The following is a 26,903-nucleotide window of genomic DNA, read 5'->3' on the forward strand; positions in this document are numbered from 1 at the left end:
CTCATCAGAGTAATTGAAATATCTCTTGTTAATGACTTTATGTGGAAAAAAAGTCTCATCAACATTGTGGTGTCCTTGATAATATTGAGTTATCTACCAATGGCTGGTTGTTTTGTGCAGCCATGAAATGCTTAATTGTTTGTAGGGGATTTTAACCCATGAAGATTTGGGTTAGAATTGCTGCTCTGCAGTTTAAGCTTGCAGCAAGAGGCGACTAACAGGATCAGGTGGTCAGGCTCTCTAACTGGCTTGACCCATGTCATTATATCTGTATTGCACAGATAGATGCTCATGATGTCAATCATTGGATCGTCTGGCCCAAACTCATTGGAGTATTGCTGGTGTTTGACATCTAAATCTTTAGAATACAGCAGTAGTGTTTTCATCCTTCCAGGTGACTTTGTATCATGACTGACAGGCTCAGTGAAGGTTTGACACTGTGTTAAGTGTTGAAATAGACATATGTAATCACCAGTTTTCAAACTATTCAGTATGTGTATTTGAACACCAATTATATTGTTAGGTTTTGACGAAGGCCATGTAATAAAACAACAAGCTGAGTTCAACTCAGCTCTTTCACATTTATTGACATAAACACTTTGCTCCGAGAGTTGTAAGGGGCGGTGGGGTAGCCTAGTGGTTAAAGCGTTGGCTCGTCACGCCGAAGACCCGGGTTCGAATCCCCACATGGGTACAATGTGTTAAGCCAATTTCTGGTGTTCCCCGCCGTGATGTTACTGGAATATTGCTAAAAGCGGCGTAAAACCAAACTCAGTCAGTCAGTACGAGAGTTGTACAGGGGATCAGCATGTTCAAAATGTTATAGTTTCATTTTGTCATGTACAAACCAATTTGATGAGATTTTACTATATATTTTTAAAATGTCACAAAGATGATTTCCAAAATTTTACAAAATCTCTGCTGAAAAGAAGGGCCCATTATGCAAATTTGATTGTTTGTGTGTATTTATGAATCACTGTCAAATAGTGATGGTGGTTCATAAAATGGTGAGCCAACCCGAGGCTCCTGTTACATATCTCTTTGTGTGTATTTGTGAATCACTGTCAAATAGTGATGGTAGTTACACCCGATACACCTGTTACAAAATACATGCAAAGGCAAGTCCGTTGTTCACCTGAGAAAACAATTGGAACTTATGGTAGAAGTTGAAACAGGAAATTCCTTCAAATATGAGTCATTAACAGGTAATAATAATAGTCCATATATCATGCACATTTCTCCATGCACAGTGATTGCTCGAAGCACCCAAACAATCTGATTATTATTACCCCAGATAACCCAAGCTGCCTGTTAGGTGCTAGGTAATAGTCACATGACTTTAGACCGCCTCCGTGGTGTAGTGGTTAGAGCATCCGCCCGGGAGAGCGGAAGGTCGCAGGTTCGATCCCCGGCCTCGTCATAAAAAAAGACGTTAAAATATGGTACTTGTTGGTCCCTGCCTGGCACTCGGCATTAATGGGCACAACAAGGACTGGTCGGCTCGGAGTCAGTATAATGTGTCTGAGTGGGGTATTCATGCTTCACTGCGGCATGGTATCTCAGTGGGCTAGCACTATAAAAAACCAGCTTAAGTCTGGGCTAGTACAAGCAGACGCACATACACATACACACGCATGCACGTCGTCATATGAGGAAATATTCTCAAGCACGGCGTTAAACCCAATTTCACCTCACCTCACCTCACATGACTTTATCCCACCGGGTACCCATTTTCTACTGGGTGAACAGAGGAAATTTTGAACAAACTCATTGCCTAAGGTGAGATCACATGCATGCTCTTTGCATTTGAACTGAAACATATTAAATATGACATTTAATGCATTTCACCTTGTCTACGTATGACAAGATTAGTATCTTAGCGAGGAGATAAATGACACAGTTGGGCAGTAAGCAGGACAATATAGATTTTCAGGGTGTGCAGTAAGAGTGCCAGTAGCACAATCTGAGATAATAGTCATCAAACCAAACCAACAGGCTTGAGAGGCCAGAGGATGGATGGGTGTGGCAGAATCACTCCTCTGAACGTGACTATTTTTGTAGCCATTAATTGCCAGATTGATTATGAAAGATGTTCTTTGATGAGGTCTGAAATATGGAAGACATGATCTATATTCTCATAGGCACCCCCATGGGCAGTTGACCATTGAAGCATCATGGGATTGGCCCTCTGATTTGGTAACCATGACTCATGTGTTTGGATACAATATGTGCTTCACAGAGGTATAGTTTAACCTCTGTGGATACTTGTTGGAAGGTATTGTCTCATTAACATACCAGCATCTTTATCAAGACATGAGTGATGGCAGGCATCATCCTCCTCACCATTCGTGGACTACAAGATGTTTGCATACAAAACTAGCCTTGAGCTGGAGTATGTCTGGCCATATCAATATGCTGCCCTTTGAAAGTATTATGCACTGTCTCCCCTAATAAACTTCGGACATCATCAGAGCCTTGAGAATGTTCTCAGGTGGAAAGACTGTAGTCTGTCATACAGACCCTGAAGCAAATATATCCAAGAAAGCCCATGCAAATCTAGAAAATGTGGCAAGTCTAGATTTCCCCAGCTTCTGAAAATGAAAAAAGTCTCAGGGCTCCTTTTCATTATATTATATTTTCTTTTACTATGAACTTTTTTCAGTAAAATATGTTCATTTCAGAGACTAGTTGTTAGTCTAGAAAGACTGGTAATACCTTCAGTTTTTCTTCTTGAGAACCATCTCAAGGTCTACTGAAGGTAGTCAATACTGTTCCCTCTAAGAACCTTCTCAGTCCTTCTGAAGGTACTCAGTGCTCTTCCATCTGACAACCCTGTCACAAGGTCTACTGAAGGTCGTCAATGATCTTTCCTCTGAGAACCTTATCAAATCCCACAGAAGGTGTTACACCCACAAGGACTCAATACCATATTCTCAGCACTTCACACTTGTAACAGTCTCCAGGACCACAAGTTGCCCAGCCGTCTAAGACGCTGACAATCAGGGTTATGTCTTAGGGGCACAAAAGATTCTGGATTGAAGTCATGGTTGCCCTGATGATATTGATAGGTTTGTCAGCAGCATAACTGTGCTCGTAGGTTTGACCAAAGTGTTAGACTTCTCCTGCATCCTTTCGGACATTCTTCTCACATGAAGCTTACTCGCACTGCGATGATCTCAAGGCCTCTTTCCATCAAACACTGAAGAAACTGCCTCATCTCTTGCATGTTCTGACTTATTGCCAATGCATTTATCAGCCCACACAAGATAAGACCTACTTTGAAGAAGTACACCGCAGGTAGAGCAGATAGAAAGGACCAGTCAACAAACCTAGTTGAATATTGATAACAGTTCTGGTGAGAAACACTGACAACTGGGTTCCCTGCAACTCATAAATCACCTTTCATGATTCCATAGTTTGGATCAGCTGTGTCTAGCAGATGCTAGTGCTATGAAAGTGAAGTCCTCAAGTATTTATCTAGACTGATGTGATGCAAAAAATGCCAAATTTGTACTAAAGCATGCTCAAAGCTTTTTCAAAGGTCCACATTATTACCCTGGTCAAGGAATAAGTGTGCACTATGTTCTCAGCACCCTTGAAAGTATACAACCAAAGCTGTCTGTGAGATGCTTGGTCAACATAGCAGCTCTTCCTACCCTCTGTCAGTCTTTGTGTTTGTGATACGTCATGTTATTCCATATTATCAGGATTATGTTCGTTGTTTTACATACTCAGTATTATATGGGTTTCAGATACATTTTGACTTTGAACTCTGACAAATATATGATGTGTACAAAGTACACTTAACTAGACCAGAAAAAAGATGCAACATTTATCAAGACTGTTTTTTAAATGGCGGTATAGCGAAGAACTACATACTTTCACGCGTTGATGTGCAAGTTCTGTGCCAGACAGTGATAGATAATTACATTACATTGACTTATCTACTGAAGTTTCATTACATATGGCATCTCCTGTTAGAGAACCTTGATAACAGTCTAACATTTGTATGCTATAGCTGTTTGGCAGCCTCTCTGATGGTAATACAAGAACACCGCCTGGTCAGTGGAATATGTAATGGCATTGTCTTACAATGGCATCTGTGACACTGTCATTGGATTCTTTTTTACACTCTTTTTCTGATTAAGATTTTACACTGCTTTTAGTAATATAACAGCAATATCGTGGCAGGGGACGCCAGAAATAGGCTGTACACGTAGTCATGTGGTGAATCAAAGCTTGGCTTTTGGTGTATGAGTAAACGCTTAACCACTAGGCTATCCCACACACCTCTACATTCTTTGAGGTTTGGTCATTTAGGGGCTATCTGCAGCTGGTAGTTGTTGCTAAAAGGGGCTTTTCCTCCAATATATGAGTTAAAATTTGAAGTTTCATCAGCATTATTTGTGATCCTTCAATGGGAATCAATATTCACCATTAAACGAGTCATGTGGAAGCAATGCACTGAATATGTTGAAAACTGAAAACATTTTCTCAAAAGTTTATAGAAGAAATAAATCTCTCACAAATAATAAATGATTAATGGGGCTTTGCTAAACAGTATAGTGTCATCGTGAATACTGAAAGGGTGGCATCCTTGCGAATTTACTGAAAATATAATTTATTTTTTTATGACCATATTTGATGATTCAGCATTCTTTTACATGAGAAGATATTTTTTCGTACAAAATAATTTTCTTTAATATGGCATAAAATGAATAATTCATTTGTTCCCTAAGCTTTCTTTTCGAAGGCTATCTGATACTTTCATTGTTGTCTTTATGTGAGTAATAAATATGAGAGAATTAATTAATTGCATCCCTCAGAAATACAGAATTTAATTACTGTGCTATAATAATCACAAATAAAAAGGGCTTAATACTGAGAAACAAGTTCCATGATACTCATTATGAAATAGATTCCACATTTATAATGACTGAAGTAGATGGATTTGCCAAAGAAATAATAAATGACCAAATAAAACTCTCAAATGACGGCATCAGAATGTCAGGTTTGTTTCACGAACTGCTCGCTCACACAGGGTAGTGAGTGTATTAACACGACATTTGTTATTCTTCGTCTGATTTAACATGGAGATGAAAATAATTAATTGGGGCACTGGTGAAGGAAAGGATAGCACTTAAACCGAACAGGAATATTTTGAGCAAAAAAATCCATGCACCCTTGAAAGCCTTGTATTTGTAGAAAGTAGATTTCCAGAATGATATTATCACAAGGCCGTTACAGAGGGCCAAGGCACTATGGGTGATATCCTACAGATAAGTTGTGTTTGGATTTCCTGCCAGCTAATTTTCCAGTCAGAAATGGCGGAGGCAAAAGAAAAAAAATCAATTTTCAGCGTTAAATATTAGCAATGCTATTTCTATTTAATGGCCATCAAAATGTCAAGAACCAAGGTGAAAAAACAGGATATGATGTGATATTGTTTTATGCAGGTATTATTTCCAAAATTTGCCATTTTGGCAGATTACTTTTAATGCTTTGGGAAATAATGTTTCATAACATCTGCTATCGCGTGGAAACTGACAACATCCTGTGAATTGAATGATGATTACATTTTGTTAAAAACCAGCTCAAGCTGAGGTCAAACTTTCAAGTGAACAAGCAAATACCAAGGGAGAAGGGCGGAGGTCAAGTGGATCAACTTGATACTCTTCATTTGAAATTGAAGGAATTGAAATTCAGTGTAGTGGGAGGACTTTTGATCCCTCCTGCCCATGAAAAATTGTCTGAAGCAGTTTCAGATTTTTACATCAAGGGAAATGAAGATGTTTAATTAATCCCCAGTGCTGAAAGAGTGGTCTTCAAGCCAAGCTGTTACAGACTATCAATCCGCCATCAAGGCCTGAAAATATAACCAAGACAATATCAGCGTATACGATCTGTGTTTTTGGTTACTTCAAGCGGCCACTGAGACCTGACGGTTCTATTTTAGTATATGGAGAGGTGAAGTTGTAACAATTAGATACACTAAGCGAAGGTGATTTGCATTTTATACAAAGTTTTTCAATTAATAACAATTCAGTTGATAGGATTATTGATTAATTAATCAGTTTTAGGTTAGATGTTTGTCTGAATGTGGGACAATGGTGTTGGACTGGAAAGTTACACTGAGTTATTTGTTTATGGGCTATAGAATGTAGCCACTGAATGGTTATACAAACCCCTGGGAGAGATTGGTGCAGTGGAATCATAGCTCAGTGGATTAAGGCTGGGTCTCCAGGATGACTTGGAGCTTGGAGTCATCTGATTCTGGCCTGTCTTTAGGGTAGTGCAGTGTTGTGAAAAGCATTCATTGGGGTGGTCTTTAGGGTAGTGCAGTGTTGTGAAAAGCATTCATTGGGGTGGTCTTTAGGGTAGTGCAGTGTTGTGAAAAGCTTTCATTGGGGTGGTCTTTAGGGTAGTGCAGTGTTGTGAAAAGCATTCATTGGGGTGGTCTTTAGGGTAGTGCAGTGTTGTGAAAAGCATTCATTGGGGTGGTCTTTAGGGTAGTGCAGTGTTGTGAAAAGCATTCATTGGGGGGTGGTCTTTAGGGTAGTGCAGTGTTGTGAAAAGCATTCATTGGGGTGGTCTTTAGGGTAGTGCAGTGTTGTGAAAAGCATTCATTGGGGTGGTCTTTAGGGTAGTGCAGTGTTGTGAAAAGCATTCATTGGGGTGGTCTTTAGGGTAGTGCAGTGTTGTGAAAAGCATTCATTGGGGGGGTGGTCTTTAGGGTAGTGCAGTGTTGTGAAAAGCATTCATTGGGGTGGTCTTTAGGGTAGTGCAGTGTTGTGAAAAGCATTCATTGGGGTGGTCTTTAGGGTAGTGCAGTGTTGTGAAAAGCATTCATTGGGGTGGTCTTTAGGGTAGTGCAGTGTTGTGAAAAGCATTCATTGGGGTGGTCTTTAGGGTAGTGCAGTGTTGTGAAAAGCATTCATTGGGGTGGTCTTTAGGGTAGTGCAGTGTTGTGAAAAGCATTCATTGGGGGGGTGGTCTTTAGGGTAGTGCAGTGTTGTGAAAAGCATTCATTGGGGTGGTCTTTAGGGTAGTGCAGTGTTGTGAAAAGCATTCATTGGGGTGGTCTTTAGGGTAGTGCAGTGTTGTGAAAAGCATTCATTGGGGTGGTCTTTAGGGTAGTGCAGTGTTGTGAAAAGCATTCATTGGGGGGGTGGTCTTTAGGGTAGTGCAGTGTTGTGAAAAGCATTCATTGGGGTGGTCTTTAGGGTAGTGCAGTGTTGTGAAAAGCATTCATTGGGGTGGTCTTTAGGGTAGTGCAGTGTTGTGAAAAGCATTCATTGGGGTGGTCTTTAGGGTAGTGCAGTGTTGTGAAAAGCATTCATTGGGGTGGTCTTTAGGGTAGTGCAGTGTTGTGAAAAGCATTCATTGGGGGGGTGGTCTTTAGGGTAGTGCAGTGTTGTGAAAAGCATTCATTGGGGTGGTCTTTAGGGTAGTGCAGTGTTGTGAAAAGCATTCATTGGGGTGGTCTTTAGGGTAGTGCAGTGTTGTGAAAAGCATTCATTGGGGTGGTCTTTAGGGTAGTGCAGTGTTGTGAAAAGCATTCATTGGGGGGGTGGTCTTTAGGGTAGTGCAGTGTTGTGAAAAGCATTCATTGGGGTGGTCTTTAGGGTAGTGCAGTGTTGTGAAAAGCATTCATTGGGGTGGTCTTTAGGGTAGTGCAGTGTTGTGAAAAGCATTCATTGGGGTGGTCTTTAGGGTAGTGCAGTGTTGTGAAAAGCATTCATTGGGGTGGTCTTTAGGGTAGTGCAGTGTTGTGAAAAGCATTCATTGGGGGGTGGTCTTTAGGGTAGTGCAGTGTTGTGAAAAGCATTGGTTGTGCAGGATCTTAGAACATCACACTCTTTCACTCACTCACTCACTCACTCACGTCTTTTTGAAATGCCAAATGAGATCTGTGTACTGACACCTTAAATTCCTATCTGCATTCATGAAGTTATCTACCCTTAGTTTCACTGACTTTCCCTGCAGTTTGAAAGTCCTCAATTTGATACCGTTGCTGCTCTTCATCATCTTCGTCCCACAGTGTTATGTTTTAACTGAACAGAGACAGTGAGCGCTCGCCTGGGTCAACCCATCAGCACCAGCACTTCAGGTCTATTTTTGGGCGGGGATGTTAGGATGAGCTCACACTTTAACTTAATTTGCCAGGCAATTTCCTCAGACGAGTCATACATATTCTGATGCAGATGGTCTAAGATTTGTACCTGTGGACCTTTTGCTCCATGTTGACTGAAGATGTTTATGGTTGATGTGGTTAGGAAGGCCGTTTTTATTTTAACCCGGACTTTGTATCACATTGATGGTCTTCCTATCTTTGCTTTGTCCCCCTAACTCTTGTACCTGTTTTGGTAGTGCTGTATAGTTCATAGGAATAGGAAGAATATAAATATTATTTTATTTTGAGTGTCCGCCCAATGAGATACCAGGCCACAGTTAAACCTGGAAACCTCACTCAGACACGGTGTACTTACTGAGCTGACCATGCATTGTTTTATCCCCCTGATGTTGTACAAGTCAGAGTAACAACAAGTACTATATTTTGGTTCTCGCCTTCCGTAATGAATATCGATTGATTATTGATAAATATTAGAGAAATAACTTTGAGCACATTTAGGCTTGGATTATAACATGCTTTAAGAGCAGCCCATGAATAAAGAACTAACTTTGTGTATTATCTGAGTAATTATAAACGTTATTTCATTACAATAGTCCATGTATGATATTATTGTTGAAACAGTTTTCATATCGACAATAATTAATAATGCTTCCCATCCATGATATTTCTGATTATCGATCTGTTTAGCCATCCCTAACAAGCAGAAGTACCATATTGTGGTTCAGCTCTCTGACCAGTATCCACTAGACCACTGCGTATTCAAGCTCACAAAATAGTCAGATTGGAAATTATAATTTCCTTAATGCCAACTTTGGAATTTGTAAATGAAATGCCCTTTGTAGAATTTTCAAGCTTAACCTAGGTTGTTCTGACATGACGACTGAGCTGTTGTTCGTTGGCCAGAGTTATGTCAGGGGCGGTGGGGTAGCCTAGTGGTTAAAGCGTTGGCTCGTCACGCCGAAGACCCGGGTTCGATTCCCAACATGGGTACAATGTGTGAAGCCCATTTCTGGTGTCCCCCGCCGTGATATTGTTGGAATATTGCTAAAAGCGGCGTCAAACTAAACTCAGTCAGTCAGACAGAGTTATGCCCCCTTCCCAAGACAGGATTTGTAAGATTTCCGGATTTATTATGACATTGATTTTTGGTCTATTGGCATCATACCTGTGTGTGAGGGTTTCACCAAAGTGGGAAACATCTTCAGCTGGTGTCACCCTATGCTTTGCATGTACATTAAGCTGACAAACTGTTCAAAGCAGCATTAAGCCCAGCACACTCAACAGTTAACTGCCATACAAGCTAGGGAATCTAATGAGTAGTTGGAATGTGGTATGTGACTGAAAACTACTTCTCCAAGTATGGAATTTTCATGTACAAGGGAAGCCAGTAAATGGCCCGAATTAGGAATATGCTTCATTCTGACCTTCTCAAATACAGACTGGGCAAGAATGCCGCTGGACTGCTGAACTCTGAATGTGTACAGCGATCCATCAGTTGGAGATTATTGATCAGGTCATTTACATAATAAATAGCAGAGAAGATTAAGCTGGACACAGATTCCTATAATAGGTGCTGGTCAATATGCTGGTTCCTGATGTATTGTGGAGCTAGTACTGGCCCATTTCCATCCCAAAATAAACTCATCTGTACTGGGTCTTGTGACCAGTCACATGCGTTCGATGATGTTGATGTTGTGGCTGTAAACATCAGGCTTGGATGGCGACGAGCATCATCTGTGGTGTACTGTTTGTCAATGTGGGAATTTGGCAGCAAAGTTGGTTTTATTTTCCTCCCTCTTGTTTTACTGGGGTATCGAAACGTGGATAACATTTGTAAACTAATGATAGATAATGGCTCATTCTCAACCTTCTGATATCTCATCACATCTTGTTGGCAGTTTATTATGAACTAGTGCAGCTGAAGGTGATTTCTCGCTTTGAAGCCTGGCAGATTAATATATATCAGTGAAATAGCATTTTCAGAATTGCTGACAGGTTATTTTCAGAAATGTGCTACTTTGTATCCATTTAGCAGTTGCAGGGCATGTTAGCATCTTTGACTGCACTAACCGCTAATCATTACGGACTGAAGTGTGGCACGGGTGGCCCAGATGTCTTACCTGGGCAGAGTTGTGTCCCTTGGGCATGGCAGGAAACCTATGAGTTTATGATACAAATCTGGTTTGCCCAAATTATGTTTCTAGGTTTGTCTTCATCATACCTGTGCTCGTGGGATTCACCAGCGTGGTAAAAGTCTCATGCCATCTTGCAAATTGTTTTTACTTACTTTGATGCTACTGGAATACTTCTCATTCAAAGTATCAATAAACCAAACTCGCTCACTCACTGACCAAATAACACAAGCCAGACTTCTTTCTGCAACCTGCCTGGTATTAGTTGTAAGGGCTGACTGAATATATGTATGACTCAGTAGGAGTTTTTGCCGTCTTTCCTCAGCATATTGGATTCTCTCTCGAACTGGGATTTTTTCTGTTAGACCAAACAGAACATGGTGCCTATGCACCACTCTTAAAACCTTGACCACCACTCTTAAAACCTTGACCACCCACCACAAGCCGGCTCCTGTGGAGAGCAGGGCGTTTGGAGAGATGCCAGCTGTCTGAATTGACCATCTCCTGCTACAGCTCTTCATGCAAGTGTAGTCCCGACCTGCTACTGCTGCAGAAGCTGCCTGTAGTCCTTGTGTCGGTAGAGGTACACGGTCCCAGGAATCAATATACCTCTTGCTTTGTGAATTCATGCCATCATACTTGCATGTTTTGTACCAAATTGTGCATAATTACTGCCTACATTAGAATCAGAGAGCCCATATCTGGTCAGGTGGTTTGAGTGACGGCACTTTAATGACAGTGTGGCCTGTGTTAGTTAGATAGTCCGGCTGTCAGCCGCAGCCAAGCTCATTATATCTGTACAGATGATGGTTGCTTGGCTGCTTGAGAATTGATGCTGCAGTAGTCAAGGCATGTCACAGTGTAATATATCACAGTTATCTTGCATTTCTTTATGTAACCATAGTTAATGAAGCATTGCTCCTATTTTCATGGCGTGGAAACCCACAAAGAGTAGCCAATTTTGAACTGTCAGATCTTGTTGTTGGAACGGTTTACTGGGGTAGCAATATAGGCCAGCGGAATGTCTGTTCAGCTCTTAATGGTTGATGGTTCGTGTTCAAGTCCAATTATTGGCGAAACCCATTCTTGGTGTCCCTCGTTTTTTAGCTGCAGTCTTAAAGATTAGTGAAGTAAATATTATTTGTCTTGAGCAAATAATTCAATCTTGTGGTTTTCTTTGAAGTTTTTCAGTTACTTTAAACATTGAAATTAATGTACAGCAAGTTTCTATCAGAGCATAACATAAGACTGACTGACTGAGTTTGGTTTTACGCCGCTTTTAGCAATATTCCAGCAACATCACGGCGGGGGACACCAGAAATGGGCTTCACACATTGTGCCCATGTGGGGACTCGAACCCGGGTCTTCGGCGTGACGAGCCAACGCTTTAACCATTAGGCTACCCCACCGCCCCGCATAACATAAGAACTTGTGGGAATTCCCGGTACTAATATGAGTTCCCAAGAGACTAAATGGATAAGGTGGCCAGGCTACGTGACTTGGTTGATTGCATGTCGTCATATCCCTGTCAATTTGACCGATGCTCATGATGTCAGTCACTGGATCATCTGGTCTTGACTTGAGAAATTACAGACAACCATCACATAGCAGAATAAATTACAGAGTTCATCATAAAACAACAAAGAATTAAACAGAACCTTTTGCATCTAAAAGGTTAACACTGTCTACAAACAAAATGAGGAATTTATTCAAATAAAACCTATGTGAAAAACCAAACCAAACCAAAAAACACAAACAATATGTGAGTTGTGAGCACAGATGACCATGGTTTTCCTGTACTGTTTTTCAGTGATGCTGTTTTGTTTTTTTCCTGGTATGCAGATTGTTGGTAGAATTAGAGTTATCTCCCTTTCACTATGAGTGTAATTGTCTGGTGAATAGTTTTTGTTTCAATTTCTCATTTATGATTTTCTCTTGTTATTTCAGATAAAAAGGTTTGAAAAATTAGAAACGGATGAAGAAAGGATCAAAACCGGCAAAGAGATCTATGACCAGTTTATTATGAAGGAGCTCTTATCACAGTCACATGTAAGTATACCAAATGTTGGTCATCTTATATATCATGTCAGTGTCTATGTTTTGCCCAAGCCGAACAACTGCAGTAAACTATGTCTATGGCCAACATATATGACGGATATAACAAACTGCTTTAAGTTGCATTCTGTAATGAAAGACAGTTATAATGGCGTTTTAACCAAAGTTCACTGTACATGTTTCCCAAGAGTTTCAATCCCAAGACAATCCGACATTTTAAGTCATTCAAGACAGGGATCAGGTGGTTACAACATCTGGCCCCACTATCTCCTCTTTAGACTAGCAGTATAGATGGTTGCAGCTGCACGACTCACACAGGTTGGAAAAGCAGGGATAAAAGTCAACAGTTGCCTGCTAGACCACACATGTTTTGTATGTGTAAAATGTATACTCAGGGCTCGTAGAATTTCAAACATTTGGGGAATTATATTACCGCTATTCAAACCAATAGACAGTTTTGGTCAGTTTCCATCCCTGGAGGGGCGGTGGGGTAGCCTAGTGGTTAAAGCGTTGGCTCGTCACACCGAAGACCCGGGTTCGATTCCCCACATGGGCACAATGTGTTAAGCCCATTTCTGGTGTCCCCCGCCGTGATATTGCTGGAATATTGCTAAAAGCGGCGTAAAACTAAACTCAGTCAGTCAGTCAGTCCATCCCTGGAAACCACACTGAATCTCCATTCTGACCATGAAAAGACTTTACAGGCCTTTTGGATGGGAAAATATGAAAGAGTTACCCCTCTAAATACACAAATACCAGCATATTTAAACATATTTTAACACATTTTCTGTTGTCACATGATGGCCTTGAACCTCAAATTATACTTCAACAAAAACCATTGGACGGACGTGCTCCTGAAGGACCAATTTCCAAGGAGGAAGGAATGTGTCAGTGTTTGTAACCTCGGCCTTGCCTTCATCATCACCTCAGCATCTCCCATCAAGACAATAACATGTCGGCTGCAATACTCATTGTCTATGGAATTGTTTTGAAATGCCAAACTGTGATGGTGATTACTGCTTACTTGAGTTGGCTGACCTGATTGGCCTCCAGACAACATGCGTGCTAACATGCAACCAAGCATGACACAAACTGTCAACTTTATGTGCATGTTGCAAGGGAGAAGGCATTGAAAGACGCATGCAGGAACAGCCGTTGGCCATTTTCATTGATCAGGTGCTGATGGACGGAGAGGAGTGTGTCTTGTGATCAGCCCCAGGGGTTCAGCCTGATCCACAGTTGTGTAGAATTTTGGCACTGTGACTGAGATTATCACACAGTGTTTGTTGTACTCTTCAGGGATTTTCATAGACGAGGATACTGATGCTCTTGGTCAACAATTGCCATTACCCTTCACCTATAAGAGTAAGGCTTACTCTCTGAAAATATTGATATACTCCTGTATGGCAACTCCTGTGACTCTCCAGGAATTAACGGTCCAGACTATGGCTGTAGTTTGTCAGGCGGATGATATTTTCCGACATGGGGTGGTGGGGAAGTTTCGGGGTTTCATTCTCCATATGGGTGCTGTGTGTGAAGTCCATTTCTGGTGTTCCCTGTCGTCATATTGCTGGAATATTGATAAAAAGGGCATGAAAAGTTACTTAATCTTCCATTCGCTTAATCACTCCTACTGATTATCCCATAGATCTGACCCACTCAAGCAACGCCTTGAATGAATTATAATGGAACCAATTGTAAAATTCTTGTACAAAGTTGTTAAATGACCAAAAATCAATTTCAGCTTTGTGGTTTGGAAGGAAGAGTGAGAGCTGTTAAATTATAGAGATCTCTGTGAAATTACTAACATGATCGTGTGCTAATTAGATTTCAGTTAAAGGTTGCCTTTACCTCAGTGCACAATAAGACTGTGGCTGCCAATCACTGTGTGGAGTTGTGTCCCTTTTGGTGTGCAGGTAACATATGAACTTGAGTTCAACTTCCAGTTTGCCTGATCATGTTTCTTGGATTGTCAGCACCTTACCTGGGCTTTAAGAATCTGCATCAGTATGTTAAGTTTTAGGAGTGAGTGAGGTTGGTTTTGTTCAGGTTTCAGCAATATTCCTACATGTGGGCAATGGCCTTCACACATTGTACCCACATGGAATTCAAACCCGGGGTTTCTGCATCAGTGTACGCTCTAACAACTAGGTGAGGACCATGGAGAGGTGAACCAGTGGATGATGGATGGATCTGTGTGAAATAAGGCATCCATCTTGCATGCATCTTCCTTACATCCTTGTATGACGGTACTCCCTGATTGATCCGACTCTGAACCGCTATTGATGATGCTTAATGCACTCTCAGCTTTTCTTATTAAATCTATTGGTGCTATTGGTGCTGCAAAATACATACACGCTACTCCCCTCGAACTTGGCACCTGGGGGATGGCAGAACGCAGGGCAAGGAGATTGGGCAAGAGAGTGGACACCCAACAGTGGACATGCTGACCAAGAGTGCTCTGCAAGGAGACAAGATTAAGGGCGAAGTATTTGGTTGATGGTGAACCCAATCTTCTGGGGTGTTGACCGGCGGTTCCGAGAAGACAATATGATTACTTCTTGCTCCCAGACAATCTGATTACGTCTTGCTCATCAAGCCAGAAAAAGCATGACAAACAGCAGACTTGGAGGCAGGAATGTTGTTACCAGATTCCAGTTTAGACTTCCACGACATCAAATTTTTATTATCCCAGAGCTTAGATTTAATTTCAGTTTCGGTAGAATATGGTAGTTGCGTACCATCCCCTCACAGTCAGATGAAAGTCTGAATATTGTCTTGCTGTAACTTGGTACACACTCAGAGGTTAGCCCTGGGCAGAGAGTCAGATGCCTTGTTACTGAGCGCAGTGGGTGGAACAGCCATTTCTCTGGGGTATACATTGTGCGATTTTTGTCAAGATGTGGGTGTCTGTGATATTTTGTGCAACTGTCACAAACATATTGTCTCCAGCGTGGGCACATACCAGTCATAGGGCAGACTAATGCTTAGTCTCTGAATATGTATAATTTTGATTGAAAATTGAAAAGGAACCCCAGTGAAATGGGCGATTCTGAACCTGAGGAAATCTAGACTTGCTTCATTTAGGGCTTTAGCATTGCAGAAATGGCTGCATGGAGGTATATTTCAGTGTATAGACAGGTACAGCAAGTATATTTGTGTACAGAAAATTATCTATGGTATGTTTGTGCATACAGAAAGGGTGTATCTGAATGTACAGAGGTATATTGATGTGTACAAACAGGCACCAGAGTTACATTTCTGTACTACCTATGTCAACTGAAGCATCAGCGTCTGTATTCCTTGAGTGATCATCTCATCTCATCAGTCCCAGGGAGAAAATGGGACTATTTTAATGTCAGGATATCACACAGCAACAAACACAACCAAACATAGCAGGTCCACCTACCTTGATGGCTGGAAGCTGCTTCATGTTTTCCTGCCCAGATGACTATAAGCATGATGTGCCTCGAGTCTTTTGGTGTCTGAAGTTTCTGGAGCATCTGAGCTGTTGTAAAATATGCTGTGGGGTTATTTGATCTCTCTGCAGTGGGATCTGACAGTATACAGATAACAGAAGGAGTCATCACTCTGGAGGAGTTGGCAGAGGCACTAAGTATTTAGACCCAGATATGGTGGTACAGGTTGAGGAATGATGGGATGCAAAGGGAAGTTCATGTTTAGAGTTCTGAATTGAAATGTACACACATGTGTGTTTGTTTTATCAACATGAGAACTTATGTAGTCAAGTGGATAGAGCGTGGACCCTTGAGAGCTGAAAGGCAGGGTTTAATCCTCAGCTGTGTCATGCCAGAAGACATTTAGATTGTACGATGGTTTCCCTGCCTGGTAATTAAGGGAACAAACACTGACGTCTTGGAATGGCATGTATATGTCAGGGTAGAGACTGCGATCGGAATCTCTACCAGTAGAGACGGCAATCGGAGTCTCTACTGGTAGAATCTCCGATCCTACTAGTAGAGATTGCAATCGTAGTCTCTACTGGTTGAATCTGAGATTCTACCAGTACATTTTCCAATTCAACTGGTTGAAACTCCGATCCTACTAGTAGAGGTCATTTCCCCACCTCTTTGGAAAGCAGTGTTTTATAACAATTACTGATCATAAGTTTTGAAATACATCTGAATGAACTTCCTACTTTTATCTGAGACTTTGATAACAAACATTGAACACCTCACTGTAAACAATATCAAAATAGAAAATAAAAATGGTTTGTAACACTGTATTTACATCATGAGACCAAGCTGCCAAATCTGGACTCCACTCAAAACACAATAACAAAATACCTTACTCCAAAACAGACTTAACAAATAAAGTTAACAAGATAACAATAAATAAGTTCAATTATAACTGGCAAATAATAGGAAAACATTATCCCCACTTATTATACTTGCTTGCATAGGTTATTCCATATAATCGTATTCTCTCCGATCGCAATCTCGACCAGTAGAGACTCCGATCGCATAGGTTATTCCATATAATCGTATTCTCTCCGATCGCAATCTCTACTGGTAAAATCTCTGATTCTACCAGATCGCAATCTCTACCCTGACATATACATGCACATTGCTATTCCCTTACATGAAGGGTTTTGTGCACGCTGAAGAACATCTGTTGGTTTCTCAATTATTGCATGAAGAACATGTCACAAACTTACTAAACACAGCTTTATCTTAAGCACATGGAATCATCTGAGTATTTACAATGCCTGTGTGACAACCCGCCTTGTTGTAGCACAAGTTAAGCCGTCTGAAAACCTATAATCCAACAATGTAATATAATGTTACATGCAACATTAGACCTCATTTCATTTCGCCTTATCTAGCAGCTAGTTGATGGAAAGATAGCAGATTCGTGATCTGCAGATATGTTCTGCCTTCAGAAAGATACTTTGTGTAGTTCAGATCAGTGAGTGAGTGAGTGAGTATTGCTTAAGGCGACATCAGCAGTCAGCACTCTTACATGTTTAATGTGACTGTAATTTGGTCATTGGTCATTGCCATGATAAATATACATGGTCAAAACTTGTCAAAGAAATTATGTTTATTTTCACCTCATGGTGGATTTGTGGCAGCAACATTCTTTGCCCATATCCCCTTTTACTCTGCGTGGCCCTTTAAAAGGTTTTGCATCCCCATGTGATTCCCATTGTAAATGTGTGACCTGGGACAAGCGGTATGATTAGTCCATTGAATGAGGTCCCCTGTGTACCTTCACTCAGCAGAACATAGCGCTGAGGAAGCCATGTAAATTGTGAAAAACATCATCCAGGGAGATAAGAATTGAAAATTTATAAGCCTAGCTGATGCAACTGTCGGACTGAACACCCTAAGACCTTATCATTGATAAATCATGTTCTTTACAAATCCTATGCAAGCATTAGAAAGAAAAAAAAATCACAATTCTTAATTGAATTTCAGATGTCTTTGTTATCCTATGGGCATACCAATACCTGAGAGTACTATATCCATCTTAAGCATATTAAGATCTTGTATCCACGACAACCCCCTTCAGAATGTTTTGTAAGCAGTTTAAATATCAGGCAGTCTTTTGGAATAATCTGACTGTAGTCAATATTGTGTTGTAAGTAATTCCGATCGCGTTAATCAAGCTGCGGCCGTATTGACGCAGCTGGCTACAAGAGCGTCTGAGATGAGCCACCCAGTTGAAGCGCCCCCTATATGCATCACTTCCCCACCTTCGGATCAATCCCGGAGAGTTAATTGTATCGATCGCTTCAATTGTGGTCCTTCAGCATCTAATGGACACATTTTGTACTTCGTTTACCCTCCAAAATTGGTTGCGATGGTTTAGGATTATACGTTTTGAGTATGTTGGCTACGGTTCACGATCATATGTGCACTTTCTGTTGTTTACATCACTTTGTCAGAAGCTTACGCCCACAATGTCTAGATGGGTGAAAGGAAGAAATTTGGATGTACTGAGAATTTTTTTCAAGTTTTGTCACTGCCAGACTCAATTTTCATCCTTTATCTTCAACAGTGACAAGATACTTTGATCACAGAGCAGCAGTAATGGCACAGATGGAGTGAAAAGTGGAAAATTTTAATCTCTGAAATACATTAGTTCTTCCAACTGGAGTGCATACCTTCTGCACGACATTCAGCTGTGACACTGTGGAACATCTTCAGCTTGGCATTTTGGCTGCAGTATTACATACTTCATTCAAACAAAGATAACAATCAGTTGTATAAGAAAGAAGGGAGCCATTGAGCACCCTCATTGTGATTATGCTGCGGATTAGTGTTGGGAATTGGTTAAAATCTTATAATTGATGATTGGTTCATTATAACTGATCAATCATCGAAAATAATTGGTTAGCGTCATTTATCAAATTTTCCTGGTTATTTTTCTAAATAAAGAAAAAACATGTAGTTCTTTGGTGTGTTTTTGCAAATTGCACAAAATGCATTTGTAAATTTCACATCTTTAAAGGATGACTAGTATGTTAGGAACATAAATTTCTTGAAGTCTTTAAGATAAATTCAATCATGACATGGAATGAGCTTGTAGTGATTATGAAATGTAAATTTAATGACAGACAAAACCAGCCTTGTGAAAAATATTATTAATGCAAACAATGTGTTGTGAGAAAACATGATCGATTGCTTGGTCGTTTAATCACTGCGACCAATCTTCGATTATTTCAATTAATCGGACCACCACTACTGCGGATAGAGTTGTAAAGGCATGCAGAAAGTTCAAGTGTATAGATATAGAATAGAATAGAATAATACTTTAATGCCTTTTCAGGAATTTGTGTTAATCAGCAGAGCTACTGACACATTAGAGAGATACCAAACATATTTACATAAATTCTTTGATTTAGGTATCTTCACATTTGTTTAAGAGAGATATGGTACTTGGAATAAAGGATGTACGGGCTCTCTTAGTTTTCACAATTGGAACTTTGTAGCGGCGGCCTGAAGGGAGGAGGTTGTATTCCGAATTTAAGTAGTGAGTACGGTCAGATATGATTTTGACAGCTTAATTCACGATTTGCCGCTCATATATTGATGATAAACATTCAAATGTTTCAGCGATTTTACTTGCAGTGTTAACAATTTTGTCTATTTTAGATTTGAGATGAACTGAGAGAGACCCGTACCAACAATGGAAGGAAAATGTTAAAATACTCTGAATAAATGCTACTTAAAAAGATGACATCACAGATGGGTTAACATTAAAAGATCTCAGTTTACGCATGAGATGGAGACGTTGTTGACACTTTTTGTATAGGGCTTCAGTGTTAGAGTTCCAGTAGGAATTGTGTGTCAATTATTCAAACCCATCGATTCCTGAGTGAGTGAGTGAGTGAGTTTAGTTTTTACGCCGCTTTTAGCAATATTCCAGCAATATCTCTGGGGGACACCAGAAATGGGTTTCACACATTGTGCCCATGTGGGGAATCGAACCCGGGTTTCGACGTGACGAGGCTGCCACTAGGCTACTCCACCGCCCCATCAATTCCTGAAAGATTATCACTTGTTGCAAGATCAATTATTAAGAAAAAATGTTGAACAAATCAGATGCTTTGTAAACAAAATTGAACAAAAATACATTGGTGATACAATGTTAAGTTACAGGTGCTCAAACTATTGCTAATTTACTATGGCCTTTTGAATATGGGATTGGATATAATTTCTTTTGGAAACAAATGTCACATTTTGGACTGTTTCCCTGTGTAAAGATGCATATCTTGAAAGAATGTCACTAAAGAGTATTTCAGAATTCACTTTAACTTATGTTATGCAAAAAGATGTTGCTCAGTTAGCTAGTCATCAAAGGAATCACTGGCAGTTTATTTGAGTGGTATCCTCTTGTCTGACTGGACTGTCATGTGGAGTCCGAGATTTGGCCAATCTCATCTAAATCAGATACTTTTCCTCAATGCAGTACATCTTAATGCAGGGCTCCAGATAAGGGCCGTATCGGCGTATGTACGGATATAAAATGTGCACGATACGGAAGGAAATAATTTAGAAAACTTAGCAGATACGCACTACAGCAATGGTGTATGGTCTTGGAATCATATTTATCTGAAAAAATGTTGTGGTGCATATATGAAACGAAACACAAGATTAGTGATACTCCATTAAATTCCATTAAGTACTCTAAATGTACTCTTAAGATTTTCCAGTACTCCTGCATTGAAACAGTAAGGAGTACGTATTCCTGATGTTGAAAATATATCTGGAGCCCTGTTAATGTGAACAGAGGACACTTCCACATTGACACTCAAATCTCAATGAAGGACACGTTGAGTCTTTATGGGCCAGTAGAACAAGTAATTTCTCTTCCATCATCTTGACAGGGTAGCTCGGTGGTTAATGTATTCACTCTTCACGCCGAATACCTGGGTTCGCTTTCCTTCATGGGTACAATGAGTGAAAGCTGCGTAAAACAAAACTCACTCGCTCAGTTGATTTGGGCGTATCAGTCTCAGCAAGAAAGAACTGCCACAGGTCACAAAGATACCCTAAATACTACACCTACTTCAATGTAGAAGCCATGGCATAAACAGGACCAGGTGTATAACATATCCAGAATAATGTACTGAGGGAAATAAATAAAGGAAACATCACTTGGATGTAGTGTTCCTAAATGTATTTCCAGATTTTCACCCATAGTGCAATACAAAACTCGCACGGAAACCAGGAAAAGAATTAAAGGAACACTTGTACTTTCATGTGTTGTTACCTTATTTGTTTCCTTCAGTATATTGTAACATGGTTCTAATTTCTGACATTTCCCTCATTAAGGTTGTTGTTTGACATACAAAGACATGCTGGTCTGAATGATGCTCTCAGCATTACCAGGAATTGAGGAACCTTGGTGTTCATTGGCTGATAAGAAAGTTTACTGGGCGTGACCTCCAATGAGGATGTCCTCAGATCGTCATACATTGAGTCATCCCATCTTATGAAGGATCTGATTATAATGAGATAGTGTTTGGGGTGTAGAGTTTTTACCTATATGGACCTGATCAGTGTTGGATTTACGTAACAAACAACACTATCCTTGCCAGGTATAACAAAGAATGTTTTTGATGCCCACGTTATAAAATGATGAGTGTTTTGATGTCCCTTGGGCAATCCTTCAGCATTAAACCTGCAAATAGGCTTAATGTTGATAAATTTCAAAGTCTTAAGAACTTTGTGTTAACATGGAAACTTAATGATTTGTGACTTGAATAACAAATTGTCTTTGGTGTTAGGTTTTAAGTTCAAGGATTACAGCCTCATTTGGGAGTCTTTGTAAGACGGAGAAGGAAAAAATATGGATTTGCTGCCACTACTTCAAGGTCCTGAAGTTTCCTTGAAATACGTATCATGAACTCTTGTCATCCAGACCTTACATCGTGGTCTCAGTATCAGCTATAGCCCTCAGACATAGTTACCAAAATGAAACATTCATGTATTTTCCACTCATTCACATTTGGCTGCCATGATCCTGTGTGTATCCCATTTCAATCCCCGCTTTGGTTTGATCTGCGGTCAGTTGGCGCAATCAGATTGTTTGTTGGGGTTGTAAGGTTTGGTATTGTCCACCTTATTTAACTGACTTGAACACTGGGATATGTCATTGTTTCAGTGCAGTTCTGATGAGTTTTTAATATGTTGTTGTTTGTTGCAGACATATTCCAAGGAAGCTGTTGAACATGTTCAGGAAATGCTCACACAAGCCCAAAAAACAAGGACATTAGCGTCAAATATTTTTGAGGTAAGATATATGATTGATGACATTTGTACTCGGATTATAACATTTCCAAAACCTCCCTAGCTTTCAGTCTTCCAAGATTCTGACTTGTGCTCTGGCACAGAGTTTCTTTGATGACTGAATCAGTTGGTAAAGATGTTTTGTCATCTTCCATTAGCTTGTGTTCAGTGGTCAACACATTCCTATCAATCATCTCTCAAACCTTCCAACAATCTATCAGTACACCCCATCCACCTGGTCCATCTGTACACCCCTATCCACCTGGTCCATCTGTAAACCCCTATCCACCAAGTCCATCTGTAAACCCCTATCCACCAAGTCCATCTGTACACCCCTATCCACCAAGTCCACCTGTACACCCCTATCCACCTAGTTCATATCCACCAAGTCCATCTGTACACCCCTATCCACCAAGTCCACCTGTACACCCCCCCCTATCCACCAAGTCCATCAAGTCCATCTGTACACCCCTATCCACCAATCCATCTGTACACCCCCTATCCACCAAGTCCATCTATACACCCCTATCCACCAAGTCCATCTGTACACCCCCTTTCCACCAAGTCCATCTGTACACCCTCTATCCACCAAGTCCATCTGTACACCCCCCTATCCACCAATCCATCTGTACACCCCTATCCACCAAGTCCATCTGTATACCCCTATCCACCAATCCATCTGTACACCCCTGTACCTGGTCCATCAACACTTTTCTATCTACTTTGTCCTTCAACACCTCTTGTGGATCTAATCCTTCCACACCCACAGCCTGTGAAATTCATGTCAGTCCACTGCTGTAAACAAGTAATAATCCAATGATATACTTCTCACTGAGGAGTAGTATTCGAGGGGCAGAATTCTGAACCCTTTCTCAATGCTTCAATTTTGCTGCAAATAAGAATTAAATGAAACTGACAGAAAATGTACACAGAGTATCATTTTGTCTCCTGATGGAGGACTGCAGACTGAGGAAAACTACAGTAAACATTGCACTAGTTTTTGTACTGTAAAAACATAAATTTCTGGGGCTGCATCATCCTATCCTTACAATCCCTCCACCACACCACAACACACACCAGACAGCACCATATGAGAGGAATGGATGGCAGAACAGGTTCCCAGCCCCTAAAGAACCAAGCATTGGTTTGACAGATTTGTGAATAGTACGGGTAGGGATGAAAGGGTAACGAACTTGTCCAAATTGTGGTTGAGGAAGTTTTCCATTGGTAGGTCTGACATAAGACATGACACAAAACAGTGACTTTGAATATCATACTTCCGAAATCTATGTAATGCCGATCAACAAGACATTTTGATTGATTGGCCAGGCCGTAACAGATAATCATACCCCACTACGACATGCCAAAACAGGCTTCTTCTTGAAATGATAGACATCAGGAAAGTGTTCATTTCACAGTATGACCTATCATAGTTAACCCATTTTGGGTAATCACTTTGAAATTAATCTCAGGATTCAAGCATCTGATTCTCATTTTCAGACGACAGTTCGCTATTGTTACAGCATTCTGAAAATACCAATTTTCTCCACCAAACAATCTGTGATTGCAAATTTGACCAAATGACCCAATCTCCCTGCTTGTGTGGTCTTAAGGGTGAAAATTAGCCATTACCAATCCACTATGCAGAGACTTGCCCACACAAATCTGTCTCGGACATATTAAATACAAGTCCCTGTCTCAGACCGAGTCCCTTGGGGCCAGTGCAACCTCCAAACAAGGACTGAAAATGAGAGTTTGTGATGTATTGTCGATCTTGGTTCTGCCCGACACCAGTGGTTGAGTGGAGATACAGTAGAAGCTGCAGGGACGTGTTTATTATTGATGGGCAGGGAACATTCTTGTCTTGTCCCTGGTGCTCGGAACCAGCTCTATCCACTTGGAAATACATCGTGTGTTTATCTTGATAAATGATAATGAAAGATTTTCTACTTTGTCAGGAGTAAGAGATCTCCTGATAGTCAGGCAACAGGGGCTTTCAGACAGGACCTACTGACTTACTGCAGTGATTAATCTGAATTGTCGCATCGTCTGTTGTCCATCCATTTGTCTCTTGTCCGTTAGGGAGAACGGAAAGCCAGTTTTTTGTGTTCCTATGTCAGTTTGGCTAGACCGTGTTTTGGTACAATTCATGACCAAAAAGCCAAGATACCATAGGCCAGACAACAAATTTCATCATCCATGAACATATTTCTACATGACTGGTCACATTTATGAATTTAGGTTATCCAGAATTGTGTGTTCTATGACACTGATTGATGAGATCCAGAGATAAATTCCTTTCCTGTTATTACTTGCATAATTTGGCCATCACTCAGTTGCTGCAGTTATGTTTGAAGATACAGGGATATCACAGAAACTCCCAAGTTGATGGTCATTGTTAAGAAGGACAAAGGTGATACTTCCAGCACAAATCCTAATGTGTCTATGGCGTCTGGTTCCAAACTTATTATCCAATGAGCAATTCATTTTTGGCATGAAAGTGGGAGCCAGTTAAAAAAAATACCAAAAGCGAATTTGTTTCAAGGTTTTAATTAGTAAGTTGAAAAGTGTCAGGTTGATGATTAAATAGGGTATCCAGTATATGTTTGTGTGTTGAGAGAAGGTACCCAGGGTATATTTGTGTGTTACAGTCCTAGTTATTACTAAGGGGTAGCCTAGTTATGTCCTGATGCTCTACATGGCCTGATATGTGGTATCTACTGATCTGTAATGGCTGCCGTGTCCAAGGACAGTTTGCCCATCACAATAGAGTTGGTTCAAATCCCTTTTGTGGTATTCCAGATATAGCTTGAAAAACTGCTGAAAGTCCATCAGGGGTGGAAATAACTTTAAAATTGCTAGTGTACGCTGGTACAGTGGCACATGTAAAATCACTTGCCCTGATAAGTTTTCCACTATACCGGCCGTTTTCTTGTTGATTTTTGAAATAAACAACGTTATTAACATTGGAAAGTCAATTGGACACCGGTACAGCATGGTATACAAATTTGCTTGCCCGACAGAAAAAAACACTGGACTCGGACGTCGGGCAATGGGTTATTTCCATCCCTGTCCATAAAACCGTTTTAACTCACTGATGTCTGGATGGCCTGTTATTGAATACACTGGATTATCAAGATAACAACCAACATCTACATTTGTGAAGGTCATTGCTTTCAACCAATTGAAACCATTGCAAGAGTCGCATTAAATTACAAGGTCACTCATCCACTCATTTATAAAAGTATTGAAAAAATTGCTGCTGAAAATTTGACACCCATGTGTAGTCAGGAGAAAATGTCAGCAAAGTGGTCTCTTATGTAAGTCTGTATGATGGCCTAAGTAAATAACAATGTGATCATTTACATGTCTGGTAGCCACTAATGGATTGGCCTTTTAATGGCGGAGTTGTCTTGTCAACTGTCAGTACAGGAGGACGGCCATGTCACGCTCACTGCAATGACTGGCAGTTCAGTGCTGTGCAGTGCTGTGGTACCAGAAGATGATAGGAGCTTGTTGATTAGAAATCTATACTCTCCAAAGACATCACCATCTCTGCTTCTGATTCTAACAAAAAATGATTGAGAATACTGCATGCTCTACCTTATATATACTACCCATCAAAAGTTTAGACTCACTTAAAGCACTCACTATATGTTATGTATATGTATGTGGTTACATCGAAGATGAATTTCTCCACCAACTTGGGGGAACCAACTGAAAACCTTATGCAGATGAATTGCACAAGGATGATGCTTCAAATTGCGAAAGGCATGAGCAAATGTCGTGCATGTGAACAGATGCGTTTTGGTGTAAAGTTTTGTTAAGAATTCGCCAATTTTCACAGATTTTAATCATTTACTGAACTCATGACAATAATCTTTTCAGTGTTACGAATATGTTTTACAATACACCAGTTCATAACTAAACAGTACCTTTAAACAGTATGGAATATTTTGCAAAAAGCTAGTTTAGAACAGTGGACAAGTAAGTGGCTACATTTACACTAGTGAGTCTAAACTTTTGATGGGTAGTATACGATAAGATTATTTGTTTTGGACCGGTAAGTCTATGGTACTGAGGTTTTCATTTGTTACGCTTATGTCCCATTTAGATGTAAACATTCTTTTGAAAAAATAAACAAGAAATTAGATAACAAATATTCAGGGTTGAAATTCACCTGCAGAGAGTAAGAAAGTCAACAGGTGAACTGAAATGACTGTGTTCAGGGCTCGAAAATTCCACTCGTCCGCTGGTATTGACGAGTAAAATTTGTTTCGGGCAAGTGAAAAACATATAGAGGACAAGTATGTTTTCTGACCCAAAAGTAACATTTTTCTTTTTCCTTGAAATTCAGCTATCTTAAATGGTGAATTAATTCAATTTTGTCAAAGATTTTGTACAGAAGAAAAAGTTAGTAATGTTTATTGCAGTTTTATTCTAAGCAAACCTTTGAAATAATATAATTTAAATTTATATTCATTGTTATGCATGATCTATAGGGAAAGTACAAATATTTATATTCATTGTTGTGCATGATCTATAGGGAAAGTACACATCTAGAAGGAATGCAGGTTTTTTAATTTTTCGAGCCCTGTGTGTTAGAATACAAATGGCATAACACCAACATTATCAGAATACATATCATATCGGAGCCATACCATTACACATACAGTTTCTATTATTCAAGAGAATAAGCACATTGCTTCTCAAATGGATGGGCTGCAAGGAAACGTTTGATGTTCAGTTGATTTACACTAATAAAAACACATTGTTGCCGAAGACCTGTTCACAGCTGTTTTATGGATGATATTTTTCTAC

The 26,903-nt window shown here is 40.2% G+C and overlaps 1 protein-coding gene across 1 annotated transcript in view; it reads left to right on the plus strand.

Moving 5' to 3' along the window:
- The window catches only part of LOC124266637 (beta-adrenergic receptor kinase 2-like), a 127,210-nt gene that overhangs the window by 69,675 nt on the left and 30,632 nt on the right, over positions 1–26,903 (plus strand). Inside the window, exons 4-5 of the mRNA XM_046701441.1 lie at positions 12,214–12,315; positions 22,000–22,086. Of these exons, the coding sequence (XP_046557397.1) occupies positions 12,214–12,315; positions 22,000–22,086 (189 nt within the window). The remainder of the gene's footprint in view (positions 1–12,213; positions 12,316–21,999; positions 22,087–26,903) is intronic.

Source organism: Haliotis rubra, unplaced genomic scaffold (assembly GCF_003918875.1).
Source record: "Haliotis rubra isolate DU_JTF1 unplaced genomic scaffold, ASM391887v1 Scf100, whole genome shotgun sequence".
Classification (NCBI taxonomy): domain Eukaryota; kingdom Metazoa; phylum Mollusca; class Gastropoda; order Lepetellida; family Haliotidae; genus Haliotis; species Haliotis rubra.